General features: G+C 50.3%; 1 protein-coding gene across 7 annotated transcripts in view; it reads left to right on the plus strand.

Moving 5' to 3' along the window:
- The window catches only part of cdh23 (cadherin-related 23), an 815609-nt gene that overhangs the window by 785071 nt on the left and 17375 nt on the right, over positions 1-13163 (plus strand). For all 7 annotated transcript variants that reach the window (XM_072491426.1, XM_072491427.1, XM_072491428.1 and 4 more), the window contains 4 exons: positions 453-573; positions 2690-2769; positions 8860-8900; positions 11111-11171. In XM_072491426.1, coding sequence (XP_072347527.1) covers positions 453-573; positions 2690-2769; positions 8860-8900; positions 11111-11171 — 303 coding nt within the window. The remainder of the gene's footprint in view (positions 1-452; positions 574-2689; positions 2770-8859; positions 8901-11110; positions 11172-13163) is intronic.

Here is a 13163-nt window from a genome sequence, read left to right on the forward strand (position 1 = left end):
GCTGTCTTTCGTATTAGACATTAAACCAAGGCCCCATGTACCCTACCAGGAGCATTGAAAGATCCTGGGAGGCTGCTTCTGAGAGGTTCCGTCATGTCCTGGTCAAGTTCTTTTATCAACTTTGGGGAGTCGGGAGGTACGTTTCCCTGCAGAATTCACAGCCAAGGCAAGTAAGGCACTTGAGAATGTTATCCTGATCTTGCTGCACATCTGAGCGGCAAGTCAACAGATAAAACATCAGGAGCAGGGAATCTGACTTATTTCCCAGGAATGCTGAATCTAACTGAGGCAGTCTCAGCCTTGCCGTAGCTACGATCAGCTGCCCAGACTGGGAATCACGCCTGGGACCTTTGTACTGTGATGGTTGGTTGTTCCATCTCATAACTCACTTTATTGACTGCACACAGGCAAGGTCAGAATGTTGAGCATTCAACACTGTCATTCTGATTCAGGGTCATCCAGATGATTGATGAAAATAAGGAACAGCTGAGAAACCTCTTCCGGAATTACAACATCCTCGACGTGCAGCCAGCCGTTACTGTCAGGGCAGCTAACGACATGACATCCTTACAGGTAACGTTGATTCCTGTGGCCCGACGTTGGTATAAGCCACATGTTTTTCTGATGTTCCGAGTGTTGCCAGAAGACACTTTAACGTTCTTAGCACAAAGATGGGCCGATGGGCCAGCTCCATGTTGGGTGCATTCCGAAAAGCACCTCTGAGAAAAATTCACGTGTCTGCACGCAAATTCAATTGTGGCTTTCCAAAGGGGAATAAGAAAAACAATCGCAGGGCTCTTGATTTCTCGAGGGATTAAGGGCTATGGAGAGAGAGCGGGTAAATGGAGTTGAAATCAGCCATGATTGAATGGTGGAGTGGACTCGATGGGCCAAATGGCCTTACTTCCACTCCCATGTCTTATGGCTGACAGGGAAAAGGCAGGGGAGTGGAACTAGCTGAGTATTCCTTACAGAGAGCCGGGGATAATTGCCTCCTCTGTGTTATGACCATTGTATGGTTCTAGCTACCATGGTAGAAACGTGTTCATGCAGAAACCCTTTTCTGGCGGCCGCTAAACAGCCTCCAATGCAACGGGCGAGATCTGCAGACTGGTAAACAAGGCAAAACCGCAGCGCCACATCAGTAGAGGCCATAAAAGTCAGTGTGCGGTGTCCCCATCCAAAACTGGTATCAATATTTCCACCCCACCACCTTCCCAATTACCTGAGGCAAGCCATCCTTTACCAGCTGAGTGGGCTCTCCCTCTCCACTTGCACTGCGACTCGAGGTCCAATATCGGGTGCGACTCGGGCCTCCCCATTTTGGCCCAAGCACAGCACCCTGTGTGTCAAAGAAAAAAAAAGGTGAACCCAAATTACTAAACCATCATTTATTTGCTGCTCATTAAATGGAGAAGCAGCTTACACTTGCACCAATACGGAATTTGTTCTTTTTGCTGGGATGTGGTCTGGTATTTTTAATCATGTTATTTTTTGCGTTCCTCGTCAAGTTATTTCTCATGGCTCGGGGCGAGAACGTGCAAGAGATGTGATTCCAATCCCATGCCAATTCACCGTGGGTTTTTAATTTTGTATTATCCAATCCCCTACTAGTACAACCACCACCAACTATCACGGTCCGTAACGCATCAAATTAAGCCCTGTTTAAGATGATTAAAATGATTTGACAATATGTATGTAGAGAAATGGTTTCCTCTGGTGGAGTCCACAACAAGGGAGCAGAACCTAATATTAAAGCTGGGCTGTTCAATAGTAACATCAGGAAGCACATCCTCAAGGTAGTGGACCCAATATCTCCTGGTGTTGCTCAGACTGTGTTTATAATGCCTCTACGAAGCACCTTGAGACATTTCATTAGGTTAAAGACGTTATATAAACACAAGTTATGGTTATTAATTCAGTGCGTTATTCCAGGGACCTGTTTTTTGTCACAGATTTTATTAGGTGTTGCATTTTAACGGATCAGATGGGGTTTTGTCGGGTAATTAAGAAGAGTCTGTGACTATGACTGGTGACCAGCACCCCTGGGAATCGTTAATCCAGCTCCAAAAGCTGGAAACGCTCCCTGAATTAGTGTCTCGAGGTACGAATCTTACTCAGTGGAGCATTAAATACGTTGGCCGCCTTCGGTCCTGGCAGTCTGATGATGAAGTGAATTGGGGGCGAATCATAGCAATCAATCCCCATCAATTAGTCAACGGTTGGTCAATGAATTAACATTTGTAATAGTATCCACTGCATTAACGGCAGCAGAGTGGTTAGCACTGTTGCTTCACAGCTCCGGGGTCCCAGGTTCGATTCCCGGCTTGGGTCACTGTCTGTGCGGAGTTTGCACGTTCTCCCCGTGTCTGCGTGAGTTTCCTCCGGGTGCTCCGGTTTCCTCCTACAAGATATGCTGTTAGGTAATTTGGACATTCTGTATTCTCCCTCTGTGTACCCGAAGCGGCGTCAGAGTGTGGCGAGCGGGGGCTTTTCACAGTAACTTTATTACAGTGTTAATGTAAGCCTAGTTGTGACAATAAAGATTATAATAAAATGCACTTTGCATTCAACATTACAAAGTGACCACACTGCAGAATGGACCACATTGTCTGTGATACACTTTAGGGTTGTATCGAGGTGATGAAAGACACTGTATAAATTCAAGTTCTTTCTTTTCCCTTTGCAGATGGCGATAATTATTCTCGCTGTTTTACTGTTCCTGGCTACCATGCTGTTCATCTTTATGAATTGGTATTACAGAACAGTGTAAGTACCACGCTTCGCATTTACATTGCAGAGACAATTAAATGAACCATTGGATGAATTTGTGTGCGGGGGTGGGGGTTATTTCCTGTAAGCCAATTCTGCTCCGTCATCATAACTGGGGGCTTTCCAGCAAGCTCGAGTGGAAGAATGGGAACGGCTCGAAGGTCATCACGGTTAAGTTACACAGAGGTTGGCCATTGCACAGGCAGATCCCCGCTAGGGTTATATTTGCTGGTCCTTCGCAAAGATTGTGCTGTACCGGGGCAGCAGCTTCTGCTTTTCAGAAGCTCCGTGGTATCTAGACGGTGGTTGCCCGCTACCACTTTACTCCAGGTACGTGCTGGATTCAAGGAGTGAGGAGATTAAAACTCAGCAGCCCAGGACTGATGATAGCGTCACCACTTAAATAGCACATGGCAGGTGGAGCAGAGTTGCAAAGGATGAGAATGGTCTGGTAGAAATGATTGAGAACGGAGGGGAGAGTCTTTCTTGTGAGCAAGTGGGTGAATATAATCTTTGTGATGTTAAGAGGCTTGTACTTTGCGAGGGAGAGACACAAATTTCAACTTTAGTGGGGTTGTAAAATGGGCGTTAATGGGTCAACGTGTGTTTGTAGAGCCCACCCAAACATTCCCTCAAAGTCCATGCAAAGGTTTTATAACAGGCAAATGGTTCCGTTGGTGTCCTGATTTCATCCCATGTTAAAATTCAAAGTCTTGCCTGGGGCTTGCTATTTTTGGGTCACATTATATATGGAGAATATAAGGCCTGTGCAGAGCTGGAATGCGGTCCTGCCACTGCGACAGAACTAGACCCCATTCTATCAAAGGAGATCACTATCACTGCATGTCACTCTCATTACAATATTTCTGAATGGAGTTTGTGAAGGTGAAGGTTAAACTATTTTACCTGTGTCACTTTGGATAAGTCCCCTGGCTAAGGCTGAACAAATCAATATATTTTAAGCACACATCGTCCCACATAACCTGCGTCCCAGCCGATCCATGAATTTGTAGGGGATCAGCCAATGTCGAAGCAGTGTTTCCAGGGGAGCCCATTATACACAATGCGGCTGTTTTGACAGCTACTGGGCTCAGTTAAGAGTGTTGGGGTCGGACTTCAGGTGGCGTTCACGAGCAGAGCGGTCGCAGCAAAAAGGCTCCCGCAGTTCCACGAAGTCGGGACTTTTTCAGGGGGCCTCTGGATTTTTTTATTTTTTTTAATGTTTAAAAAAATTTTTTTTAAGTTTCCCGCGAAATCGGGAGCAGGGGAACTGGGCTCTCGAGAGAGAGGAGCGATCCGGCGGGGCACCCCCCCCCCCCCCTCCACGGCAGCAGAGCACAGGGCACGACAAGCGGCGGCCAGGATCCACAGAGCAGCATGGACGGAATCAGCGCGCTCCTGAAAGAGTTTGCCGCCTTCTCGGGCTACAAACTCAACATGAGCAAAAGCGAGATCTTCCCGGTACACCCACAAGTAGGGAATGCCACTTAAACAAGCCCGGGACTGCCACTTAAACAAGCCCGACACAAATTCCGCTACCTGGGGATCCAAATAGCCCATGATTGGAAAGGGATCCACAAATGGAACCTAACCAGTCTGACAGAGGAAGTAAAAAAGGACCTGCAAAGATGGAACGCACTCCCACTCTCCCTCGCGGGGAGAGTCCAGACGATCAAAATGAACGTGCTGCCCAGGTACCTCTTCCTATTCAGATCCATCCCAATCTACATCCCCAAGGCCTTTTTCAAAGCACTAGACAAACTAATCATGGCGTTCGTATGGGGGGGGCAAGAATGCTAGTATCTCAAAGAAGGTCTTACAAAAAAACAAAATCCGGAGGGGGGGGGGGGGGGGCTTGCCGTCCCAAACCTACAACTTTACCACTGGGCAGCGACGGCCGAGCGAATAAGGGGATGGATCAAGGAGCCAGAAGCCGAATGGATGCGCGCGGAAGAGGCCTCCTGCAGGGGGACCTCCCTCCGGGCCCTCGCCACGGTGGTGCTCCCATCCCCACCCAAAAAACACTCCAGCAGCCCGGTGGTAATAGCCACCCGCCAGTCCTGGAACCAACTACGGCAACAATTCGGCCTGACCAGAATGTCGGGTACAGCTCCCATCTGCAACAACCACAGGTTCCCGCCAGCACTGACTGACGCCACCTTCAAAAGGTGGGGACAGAGAAGGACACTGACAGTCAGGGACCTATACACGGACGACAGGATCGCAACACTGGGCGAACTGACAGAGAAATTCCAGCTAGCCAGGGGGAACGAGCTAAGGTACCTGCAACTAAAAAACTTCCTACGAAAGGAGACAGGGACATACCCACAACCACCATGACAGACACTACTGGAAGAGTTACAGGACGCAAGCATACTAGATAAAGGAAACTGTAGTGACATGTATTTTTTTAAAAATAATTTTTATTAAAGGTTTTCATAAAATATCAATAACAAAATGAGAAAGAAAAAAGAACCCAACAGGGTTAAGTACAAAACACAATCTAAAAAAGCAAACCCCCAAACCCCTCCTCCCCTGTACCTAAATAATAAATTTACATTAACACCCCGACTTAACACAACAGGTGTATGTATGCACCCACTCAGACCCTTCCAGTGTAAATAACATAAACAAAAATAAAGTAAACCCCACCCCCCCCCACCTGCTGCTGCCATTGACCAATGTCTATCGTTCTGCCAGAAAGTCTAAGAACGGTTGCCACCGCCTAAAGAACCCTTGTACCGACCCTCTCCAATTTAATGAACCCTGCCATATCGCTGATCCAGGATTCCACGCTTGGGGGCCTCGTATCTTTCCACTGAAGGAGAATCCTTCGCCGGGCTACCAGGGACGCAAAGGCCAGAATTCCGGCCTCTTTCGCCTCCTGCACTCCCGGCTCCTCTGCCACCCCAAATATTGCGAGCCCCCAGCCCGGTTTGACCCTGGATCCTACCACCCTCGACACCGTCCTCGCTACGCCCTTCCAAAATTCCTCCAGCGCTGGGCATGCCCAGAACATATGGGTGTGATTTGCTGGGCTCCCTGAGCACCTAACACACCTGTCCTCACCCCCAAAGAACCTGCTCATCCTTGTCCCGGTCATGTGTGCCCTGTGCAGCACCTTAAACTGTATGAGGCTGAGCCTCGCGCATGAAGAGGAAGAGTTCACCCTCCCTCGGGCATCTGCCCACGTCCCCGCTTCGATCTCCTCTCCCAACTCCTCCTCCCACTTTCCTTTCAACTCCACCACCGAGGCCTCCTCCTCCTCCTGCATCACCTTGTAAGTTTCCGAGATCTTCCCCACTCCCACCCACCCCCCCGAGAGCACCCTGTCCTGTACTGTGTGTGGCAGTAGCCGTGGGAATTCCACCACCTGCCGTCTGGCAAACGCCCTTACCTGTAAGTACCTGAAGGTGTTCCCCGGGGGGAGCCCGTACTTCTCCTCCAGCTCACCCAAGCTCGCGAACTTCCCGTCCACAAACATGTCCCCCAACTTTCGTATCTCTGCCCTGTGCCACCCCAAAAACCCTCCACCTGTTCTTCCTGGGGCGAACTGGTGGTTCCCCCGTAATGGGGTCCTGTAGTGACATGTATGACCGACTGGTAGAAGGGGCTGACACCATATCGAACAAGAATGAAGTGGAAGGAGGACCTGGGGATCGAAATGGGGTGGGGACTCTGGAGCAAAGCACTGCATAGGGTCAACTCCACCTCCACGTGTGCAAGGCTCAGCCTGACGCAACTAAAAGTGGTACATAGAGCCCACTTAACAAGAACCCATATGAGTAGGTTCTTCCCGGAGGTGGAGGACAGATGTGAGCGGTGCCAAGGAGGCCCAGCCAACCACGCCCACATGTTCTGGTCCTGCCGCAGACTTGTGGAGTACTGGACAGCCTTCTTCGAGGCAATGTCCAAGGTGGTGGGGGTGAGGGTGGAGTCATGCCCGAAAGTGGCGGTCTTTGGGGAATCGGACCAGCCAGATCTATTCCGGAGGAGGAGGGCGGACGCCCTTGCCTTTGCCTCCCTGATCGCCCGCCGTAGGATCCTGTTCGGCTGGCGGTCAGCAGCACCACCCAAAGCTGCAGACTGGCTGTCCGACCTCTCGGAATCTCTCCAAATGGAGAAAATCAAATTCGCCACCCGAGGGTCAGACGACGGCTTCCACAGAACGTGGGAGCCATTCACCCAATTGTTCCGGGACCTGTTTGTGGCCAACGAACAAGCAGAAGAGTAGCCAAGAAACAGGGGAGAGTAGCCAAAGCATGAGAGGGAGAGATAGACCGGGAGAGGGGGGGGACAGCTAAACCTAAGAGGAAGGAAAGGCGAGGCGGGGGGGGGGGGGGGGGGGGGGGGGGGGGGGTGGCAGGAGCGGGAGGGGTAGAGGGAAGAGACGGAACAATAGAGGAGAGCCGGGGAGGGGGGAGGCAGGGAAACGTTAACAAACTTAACGCCCACAGGAACAGAGAAAACGGGGAAGACGGGAGGGCCGCAGAAGCGGAACGAGACGACAACGCCAGCGAACTCCGCCTGGGAGAAGCAAGGGACGACAACACCACGAACAGATGCCTACTTAGGTGTATAAATAATTTAGCCAAGTGTACAGAGCTGCTGCTGTTGAGCGGGGGCGTAATACCGTCTGATGGCTTCTCAGGGAAAATGAAAACGTCAGCAGCAGCAGCGACCCGTAGGGGAGTGGGGGTGAGTGCTCCGTTGGGAGGGTGTGGGAAGACTGAGGCGCGTGGGGTCACGTCTAGTCAATTGCTATTGTATATTCTCTTTCTGCACTGTGTTAATGTTCACTCTATTTTGCTGTGTTAGGATTATTACTATTTATTATGAGAAACTTTGCAAAACTTTAATTTAAAAAAAGCTTTGGGGTCAGCAACTGCTGACACATGGGCCTCACAGAAACACCGTCAACCTGCCAAATCCCCGGGGCAGAACCAGTCCAAGGACAGCGATCAGGCCTTAGCAATTCAACAGCACAGCTGCGGCCCCACCCCATTTAGTTGAGCAATGAGTTTCATCTGTGGCGCAATACATTAAGATAAGGATTTTCTCTGTGGCTTTGCAGCAAATCCAACTGCAATTTGAAATCAGCTGGGCCCAGTCTTCTTCATTGGCAGACTATCACAAATGCAAGTCCCTCGAACTATATTACCATTCTTCGTAGGAGGAGGCCATTCGGTATTATGTCTCTGCCGGAATAACTCCGCTAGCACCAACTACCCCACCTTTAGCTGGAGAGGAGCATTCCCCCCCCCCCCCCCCAATCCTCCACTACACTTTCAGACAGTGCATTCCAGATCCTAACCACTCGCTGTGTGAAGGTCTCACAACATCACTGCTGCTTTGGCCAATCACATTATTATTTTTATTAATCTAAATTTAAAGTACCCACATTTTTTGGCCACTTATGGGGCAATTTAGCGTGGCCAATCCGCCTACCCTGCGCATCTTTTGGGTTGTGGGGGGGTGAGACCCACGCAGACTCGGCAAGAATGTGCAGACTCCACACGGACAGTGACCCAGGGCCGGGATCGAACCCGGCTCCTCGACGCGGTGATGTAGCAGTGCTAAGCACTGCGCCACCGTGCTGCCCTGGCTGATCACAAACTCTGTTTCCCTGCCCTTCCACCAACAGGAACCATTTGTCTTTGTCTACCCTGACGAGAGCCCTCGTGATTTTAAACACTTCAATCAAAGCTTCTCTCAATCGTCTCTTTAACAAGAGCAGTCCCAGCTTCTCCAATCTATCTACCGAGCTGATGGATATGGAGGAGTGGGTAGCAAGGAGAGATTCTAAAAGGTATTTGAGATGATTTAATAACTCTCTTCTCATTATAGAAATGGTACTTCCCCCTTAAATGAATAACCTGACTCATCTAGCTCAGTTAGTATTTATACATGGTTCAACGTGATCTCGCCGAACTAGGCTGGAATACCTCTAATCTCTCCTCAACCACTAATTTGCTCCAAATTCGGGCCCAGTACTTGCCGACCGACCTCAGTCTGTACATCAGTGTGGTGACAAGAACTTCTTTCTTTATTGTACATATTGAAACCGTCTTTGTTTATTGCCAACAGACACAAGAGGAAGTTGAAGGCTATTGTCGCAGGATCCACAGGTAAGCATCACACTCGGACATGTCAGGTGTTTTCAAGCAGACTACATGGGAAATAATAGGATTGGTCAGTAACACTCCAAAGTTTGCGATCAGCAGGTGGAGGGTGAAAGCTCTCTAAAGGAGGACCTCCTTTCCTCCGCCGCCCTGCAAGATCCATCCACCATCTTCTTGTGGGGCGGCCTCGGGGAGGACGGCAACCGCGGGTTGGCGCTGGCCAACCCACACATGACGTCATTTACACAACGCCGGCTGCGTCATTGACGCGGCGCCGCATTTTACACGGCGCCAAAGCCCAGTGCATGGAAAATACGCGATGCCGCTCCTAGCCCCCCGGGGGCGGGAGAATAGGGGGCTGGGAGCGGGCTCCGACACCGGTGTAAAACACTCCGGTTTCACTCCGTCAGGACTTTGTCTCCATTTCGGAAAATCGTGCCCCCTATTTCTTATGAACTTGAGCACTTATAAGTGGAGTTCTCCGAGTGTACTGTACAGGCAGACATACCATGTTTGATTAGGGGGATTCGATCCTGTGCTCCCATTCATTGAAGAGCAGCGGGTTTTCCCTGAGTTCTGGCCAGTTTCTTCCTCAATCAACATGACGAAGAAACGGATTATATGTGAATTATTGTTTTGTTGTCTGTGGAATTTTGCTTTGTGGTCGATTTGCTGCTGAAATTTCCTGCAGCGACTGCAGCATAATCTGTCGCCTGTAAATGACTTTGCATTTATCATATCCTCCACCATCCCAGTCCAAAGATGTGCAGGTTCGGTGGGGTGGTCATGCTAAATTGCCCCTTGTATCCAAGGGTAAGGTGGGGTTCCGGGTTGTTTGTGTGGGAGTGGGCCTAGGTAGGGGGCTCTTTCAGAGGGTCAGTGTAGATATGATGGGCCGAATGGCCTCTTTCTGCATTGTAGAGATTCTATCTTATAGTCTGCGGGCCCTTAATGGGATGCTACCATTGTCAAATAAGTGGTGTTTCCAGATTGGATGGGGAGCTAGGCATAAGCAGCAAATCCTCCAGCCAAACAAGCTTTGTCTGACCTTATCCCTGTGTGTATGTAACACTGAAGCCTCATGGAGACACTATTCAATCTGACAGCAAATACATAGAACAAAGAAGAACAAAAAAAATGACAGCACAGGAACAGGCCCTTCGGCCCTCCCAGTCTGCGCCGAACCAGATCCTTCATCTAAACCTGTCGCCTATTTTCCAAGGATCTACTTCCCTCTGTTCCCCACCCGTTCATATATCTGTCTAGATGCATCTTGAATGATGCTATCGTGCCCGCCTCTACCACCTCCGCTGGCAAAGCGTTCCAGGCACCCACCACCCTCTGCGTAAAAAACTTTCCACGCACATCTCCCTTAAACTTTCCCCCTCTCACCTTGAAATCGTGACCCCTTATAATTGACACCCCCACTCTTGGAAAAAACTTGTTGCTATCCACCCTGTCCATACCTCTCATAATTTTGTAGACCTCAATCAGGTCCCCCCTCAACCTCCATCTTTCCTAGAAAACAATCCTAATCTCTTCATAGCTAGCACCCTCCATACCAGACAACATGGTGAACCTCCTCTGCACCCTCTCTAAAGCATCCACATCCTTCTGGTAATGTGGCGACCAGAACTGCACGCAGTATTCCCGATGTGGCCTAACCAAAGTCCTATACAACTGTAACATAGGGCGGGATTATCGTTTGCCCTCACCTTCGCAGGCAGGAAAGGACAAATTTGGAGAGAAGCCAAAGGTCAACTGTGTTTGGCCGCCCTCCAAACCTCTCCAACCCGTCCTTGACAGTGCCCGCTGCTGGAGGAACTGGAAAATCCCCACCATGGTGTAGTACGTGGTTTAAGAATTACGTCCTGGTTCACCGTAAGCAACTCTGTGAGACAAGACACTATTTCTGGTTAAAAGCCCTGGCTAGTGCAATAATCATGCGAGTCACTTCATCGGTATCCACGTCAAACTTCCCTGTTCCCCCAAAAGCACCGCCTGATCATCGTGTCTTTTTTATTTAGTGAATCTATTTGGTCGGGGATGATGTTTCCCTCTTTGTACAAATTCTGTCTCGTCTGTTGTTTTCTCCTCGTTTTTCCCAAAAGCCCGAAGGGATCAGAGCTGAAAGCAGCATTATGTTGACAGCCTCAACATCATGTTAGCATTTTAAAAACAGAACGGCCCTTGAAGTTACATGTGTCTCTGTTTAGGTAACCAAGGGTTTATGGACATACTCGACATGCCAAACACAAACAAGTATTCGTTCGAAGGGTAAGTGACGCACAGGTTCAGTTTGATTGCACCCACCTCCCTCCAAGAGGAGGTAACAAAGGAATTGGGGCAGACATAAATTACAGTGGAGTTGTGGGGTTAAAATATATTTTTTTTAAAAGAATTTGTATTCAAAATCTTTCACAGAATCACAACAGAAAAATAGAACCCCCCCCCCTTACACAATAAAACAACAAGAACAAAAGTGCATAAATAAACATTAAACAGTAAACAATAGTGCATCCCCTACCATCCCCCCCCCCCCCGGGTTGCTGCTGACCATCTCCTAACGCTCTGCCAGGAAGTCTAGGAACGGCTTCCACCGCCTGAAGAACCCTTGCACTGATCCCCTAAAGGCAAATTTCACCTTCTCCAATTTAATAAACCCTGCCATGTTGTTAATCCAGGATTCCAGGCTTGGGGGCCTCACATCCTTCCACTGAAGCAGAGTCCTTCGCCGGGCTACCAGGGAGGCAAAGGCCAGAATACCGGCCTCTTTCGCCTCCTGCACTCCCGGCTCATCCGACACTCCAAATATTGCGAGCCCCTAGCTAGGCCTAACCCTGGAATTCACTACCCTTGACACCGTCCTCGCTACGCCCCTCCAGAACTCCTCCAACGCTGGACATGCGGGTGTGGTTTGCTGGGCTCCCTGAACACTTCGCACATCTGTCCTCACCCCCAAAAGACCGGCTTAGCCTGCCCCCGGTCATGTGCGCCCTGTGCGGCACCTTAAATTGTATCAGGCATAGAGGAAGAGTTTACCCTTCCCAGGGCATCCACCCACATACCCTCGTCGATCTCCTTCCCCAGCTCCTCCTCCCACTTACCTTTTAACTCCTCCGCCGAGGCTTCCTCCTCCTCCTGCATCACCTGATACGTTGCCGAGATGCTAACCTCTCCAACCCACACATCCAAATAAAAGCACCCTGTCCTGGACCATGCGTGCCGGCAGCAGTGGAAACTCCACCACCTGTCGTCTAACGAACACCCTTACCTGCATATATCTGAACGCATTTCCAGGGGGGAGCCCAAATTTTTCCTCCAGCTCCCCAAGGCTTGCAAACTTCCAGTCTATGAACAGGTCCCCCATCCTCCAAATACCTGCCCTGTGCCAACTCAAGAATCCCCCCATCCATTTTCCCCGGGACAAACCAATGGTTCTCCCGTATCAGGGACCACACCAAAGTCCCCACCTCCCCCTGTGGCGTCTCCATTGCCCCCAGATTTTGAGGGTCGCCACTACCACGGGGCTCGTGGTGTACCTCGTCGGAGGAAGTGGTGCCGTCACCAGCGCCTCCAGGCTCGTGCCCACACAGGACACCATCTCCAGCCTCTTCCACGCCACCCCCTCCCCCTCCATTACCCACTTACGTATCATCACCACGTTGGCAGCCCAATAGTACCCACATAAGTTTGGCAACGCTAACCCCCCCCTGTCCCTGCTCCTCTCCAAGAACACCCTTCTCACCCTCGGGGTCTTCTTCGCCCATACAAACCCCATAATACTCCTGTTAACCCGCTTAAAGAAGGCCTTGGGGATCCAGATGGGGAGGCACTGAAACAAAAACAAAAACCTCAGGAGCACTGTCATTTTAGCCGACTGCACCCTACCCGCCAGGGAGAGTGGCAGCATATCCCACCTTTTGAACTCCTCCTCCATTTGTTCCAGCCTCGTTAAGTTGAGCTTATGCAGGGCCCCCAGCTCCTAGCCACCTGAACCCCCAGGTATCTAAAACTTCTTTCTGCCCTTTGTAGCGGAAGCTCACCAATCCCCCTTTCCTGGTCTCCCGGGTGCACCACGAACTGCTCGCTCTTCCCCATGTTGAGCTTATACCCGGAGAAACACCCAAACTCCCTCAGGATCCGCATCACCTCCGGCATTCCCCACCGGGTCCGCCACATACAATAACAGATCGCCTGCATACGATACCGGTGTTCCTCCCTCTCCCCGCACCAGCCCCCTCCAGTTCCTAGACTCCCTCAAAGCCA

The sequence above is a fragment of the Scyliorhinus torazame genome, chromosome 28, assembly GCF_047496885.1.
Source record: "Scyliorhinus torazame isolate Kashiwa2021f chromosome 28, sScyTor2.1, whole genome shotgun sequence".
NCBI lineage: Eukaryota > Metazoa > Chordata > Chondrichthyes > Carcharhiniformes > Scyliorhinidae > Scyliorhinus > Scyliorhinus torazame.